The sequence below is a fragment of the Trypanosoma rangeli genome, assembly GCF_003719475.1.
Source record: "Trypanosoma rangeli strain AM80 chromosome Unknown Tra_15.4_contig_00669, whole genome shotgun sequence".
NCBI lineage: Eukaryota > Euglenozoa > Kinetoplastea > Trypanosomatida > Trypanosomatidae > Trypanosoma > Trypanosoma rangeli.
The window spans coordinates 1-4077 of NW_021706421.1; the positions used below are offsets into that span (position 1 = coordinate 1).

Sequence of the window (4077 nt, forward strand, 5' to 3'; positions counted from 1 at the left end):
ATTATATTATATATATATATCGGTCAGAGCATAGCACCCATTTGACACGTGAGCGTGCACACACATATGCCTGTACATGTACATATATGTATATATATATATATATAAACATAGGTATATGGGCACGAAATGAAGATGTACAGTGGGGCCAACCTCGCACCCATGTACTACTTCACATGACCGTCCACTCACCTCTTATTAACATACACGCACGAAAACACAAAAATAAAAGACGACAAAACACCTCCATTGAAGATTACGCATGGACCGAATAAAGGTCTTCTTCCCACCCCCTACCCCCTCCTTCTCCTCTCTTTGCCCCTCTGGCGCGTGTGCACACAACCACATGTGGACTCACAATCGACGGGCACACCTGTACACATCAGGGAAGGAAAAAAAGAAAAAAATGCTAGCAAAATAAAGCAAAAGAAAAAAAAAAGGAATCTTCTTACAAGAAGCGGGAGCTAAAAACATTGAGGGTAAAAATCAGAAAAAAAAATATGTACAAAGAAAAAAAAGGGAAAACAGGAAAGAAAACAAAAAGCAATAGTTTTTTTTTTTTTGTGCTCCCCTGATGCAACATTTTTCACCCGTATCCTCTCTTTTCATCCTCCCTGTTTGCTTTGCTCCTTCTCCCCATTAATTATTGACTGACGGTGTTTTCTTCGCCTCTCCTAGGCGTCGACACTACCAATTTGCGGTTGTCTCTCTCGCTCTTTGCATGCGCTCGTTTGCTGCCTTCAGTCTTCCTCAGCTATGCCGCGAAAACCATCGTCCCACCCTTCCCTTCGCTGCCTCGCTCCTACTTCCATCCCCGCCCACTCGCAACGCCTTATCCGCGCGGTCGACATTCAGGCAGCGTTTGTTGGGGAAACTGCGGTGCAACCCTCACCCCCAATCTCCCCAACGCGCACACACACACACACACAAATGCGCGCCCACGTAAAGTGTGCCAAGAGAGGGGAGGGGGAGTGAAAGAAAGGGAGGGGGGAGAAGCAGTAATAGAAGTGGAGACTAAAAAAGGACGATACAGCAAACTAAAATAAATACCACCGCCCAGCTCATTTCGTCACCTGCAGGTGGTGTGAATGCCAAAAGACGACGATGACACAAATCGTGGAAAAAAAAAAATTGCTGCGTACTCTCTCTCTCTCTCTCTCACACACACTTATTTTCACTCATACATACGGGCTAATTCCAAATAAAATAAAAACATCTTGACATACATATGCATAACTGAAACAAAAAACGGAATAAACAGAAGAACGAAAAAAAAAAAAAAAACATCTTCTTATTGGGCCCATTGTATCAAAAAGGTGACAGTTTGGACTACACGCCATGCATCCAGGCATAAACTCCGTTTGTTGCACCGTCGAATTGCGGTAAGGCCTTTGGACAAATATCTACCGTGGGCCCACCACTACTAATACTACTGCCCACAGTTCTTCCTCCCCCAAGACAACCGCTTCCGGCTGAGCTTAGAGCAACAGTTGAAACCATGTTACAGCTTCCAGAAGGAACAAAAGTGTACGGAACCTTTTGAAGTGTTCCACCTCCCGTTGCAGAATTTGGCTGAGACACTGAGGGTGCATTTGCCTGCATCACCGCCTGTACAGCGCGTTGCTGCTGGGAGCCCAACGTTTTGATGACACTCAAAAAAGAACTGTCGTACACAGATTGAACTGGTGCAGCCTCACTCGCACCACGAGGTAAGAACAACAAAGTTCCCATCGCATACGGTTCCTCAAGCAACGGTGACGGGGCAATTGAAAAAGTATGCGGTGAAGACACTCGCTGAGTAATAAGCGAAAGTACCGGAGAAAGAAAACCAGTGAGTTGTTCCTGCGTCAATGTTGTGTTGTTGGTAGCATTGTTATTTCCATCAGATAACTGTTGTGGTGGAGTTGTTCCATTCAATGGTTGAGTGCTAGCTGGAATGAAACCGTAACTAGTGGAGTAGCCTGGCGCCTGCAACATTTGCACAAGCCCCTGTAGATTGCCTTCCGTTTGATCACAATGAGGTGCTGGAGCCGGAGTCTGTTGATGACCGTTCGTAGCCACTGGAGTCATGATGCCAGTCACCCCAACCACACCTGTCGATATACCGTTCTCTTGACATGAAATTGGTGATACAGGAGTGAAAGGTGCACCATTATGGGGATTGTGAAGGGGCATCTGACCTATCCCACTTGGGAAAACGTGTGGAACAGCCACATGGGGTAGCCAGTTTAATTGGTTCACTGGCACACCATGATTTTCCGCCACGTGACAGATAATGTTACTGTTATGATTGTAGTTTTTCTCTCCATTATTATTTTGGTTTGTGTTGGCCTTGTGGTAAGTCGCATTTAGTGAGGAATTTGCTGTCGCTCCTCGGGTCTCCGTAGCTGCCTTTGGCGCCCGCTTAAAAGACCCCTGACAATTTGGATCAACGTAGATGACATGAACGAAGTTACAGCCCTCCGCCGCATAGCATGTCTGCCTGGAATCATAATACTTGCAGCGTATCAACGGCTCTGCATTCTCTTGATGTGCAAGTGCTCCACATGTTAAGAGAATACGTTCACTGGGGAAAGTCTCCACGGTGCACATATCACTGGAGAGGACTTCCAAGCGTTCACCTGGCGGCAACCGTGTGTAGGTGCACAACTTCTCATTCTGCCAGATGTAGTTGACATGAATTGGAAACGCTTCCAGCATCCCGACATCCACATCGGCGTGCACAAACTTGCAGTTGTTGCCCATTTTACACGAATCCGCTTCAAAAGGCCGATAGTTACGACAAAAGACTAATCGGGTGATGTTAAGCCTTGCAGAAGGCACATGCACAACCAACTGAGAGGGCACTTCGTAAAAGTACTTGAACTCTGCATCATAGACCCCCGTTATATCCGCCGCCGTGGTGTCCTGGTTGCGTTTCCTGCGACTGGAAGGAAGGTTCCTATCGGACAACATCTCGTTGCTCTGGTTCCACTGACCCCATATTTCATCAATATCCCGCATCGAAAATTCTGTGATATCCATTTCATCCAGGCTCATGTTTTCCCTTCGTTCACTCGCTCCCTCTCCCACAGTCACTCCCGCTGTTGCAAAACCTCAGCGACAATCCACACCTACGCAGGGTTCCCTGTGTCTTTACGCCCTGGTCTTCTTCTTGCTGGTTTCTTCTCAAGACGGCAGTGCCGCGTTGTCTCCCACCACTTCCCTTCTGGGGGCGACAGAGCGTGTATATATATATATATAAATAAATATAAATAAATATATGTATATGTATTCACGTGAGCACCTCTCAGACTGGTTCTCTCCCACCGTTCCTGTGGTATTTTTTTTTTTGCTTTGCTTTATAGGGTATGTGTGTGCGTGTGTGTTGTTGTTGTTGTTGCTTTTTCTTTATTTCTTTCTTTCCTTTTCTTTTTTATTCGTACTTTCTTGTTTGGCTTCGACTCCGTTCCGCCACCCCATTGCGCGCGTTAATACAAAAAAAAAAAAAAAAAAAGAGATACCGCCAAAGCAGGCAGACGCGTACACACACACATAAACACAGGCAGAAGTCAGAAGTACGGTAACCAAAGAACCAAACAAACAAGAACAGGACGAAACACAACAAATCGAACTAAATCATGTAAATATCATCTTTCGGTTCTTCCGCACAATATGGAAACCTAATAAAAAACAAGCAAGTCATTTTTTTAAGTGAACAGGGGCAGTAAACAATAAAAACAAAACATTCCGGGGGATTATAACTTCACAGATGCACCTCCCTTGATTCCTTCTTCCACTCTGGTGGGGACATGCAGAAAAAAAAAAAAATCAATCCGGGCTATTCCGCTCGTGTCCTCACTTCTCATTTAGGGTCATGAAAATGCCTACAAAAATGAGCCAAAACGACACAACTAAGCCCATCACCAACATCTACCCCGTCTTCCTTCCGCCGCCGTTCTTCTCAAGTAAACCAAAGGAGCAAAAAGAGCCTCCGGATTAGGAAAAATATTTCCCCATTTTTTTTTTTTTGAAAAAACAAAGGGGGGGAAAAAAAAGAAAGCGAAGGAAGAAGAAAAATAAAAACAGAGGAAAAAG

The 4077-nt window shown here is 45.2% G+C and overlaps 1 protein-coding gene across 1 annotated transcript, besides 7 other annotated features; it reads right to left on the reverse strand.

Annotated features, from left to right (window-relative positions):
* Positions 1 to 73: 73 nt before the first annotated feature.
* Positions 74 to 120: a microsatellite.
* A 791-nt stretch (positions 121 to 911) lies between these two features.
* Positions 912 to 929: a microsatellite.
* A 212-nt stretch (positions 930 to 1141) lies between these two features.
* Positions 1142 to 1160: a microsatellite.
* A 79-nt stretch (positions 1161 to 1239) lies between these two features.
* Positions 1240 to 1284: a sequence feature (A-rich).
* Positions 1285 to 1329: 45 nt separating this feature from the next.
* Positions 1330 to 3039, reverse strand: TraAM80_09746 (zinc finger protein family memeber; the record flags this gene model as incomplete). The annotated part of the gene is made up of 1 exon (XM_029386413.1): positions 1330 to 3039. The coding sequence occupies one exon, from the start codon at positions 3037 to 3039 to the stop codon at positions 1330 to 1332; it is 1710 nt and encodes a 569-aa protein (XP_029233717.1).
* Positions 3040 to 3227: 188 nt separating this feature from the next.
* Positions 3228 to 3274: a microsatellite.
* Positions 3275 to 3361: 87 nt separating this feature from the next.
* Positions 3362 to 3431: a microsatellite.
* A 46-nt stretch (positions 3432 to 3477) lies between these two features.
* Positions 3478 to 3496: a microsatellite.
* Positions 3497 to 4077: the final 581 nt, after the last annotated feature.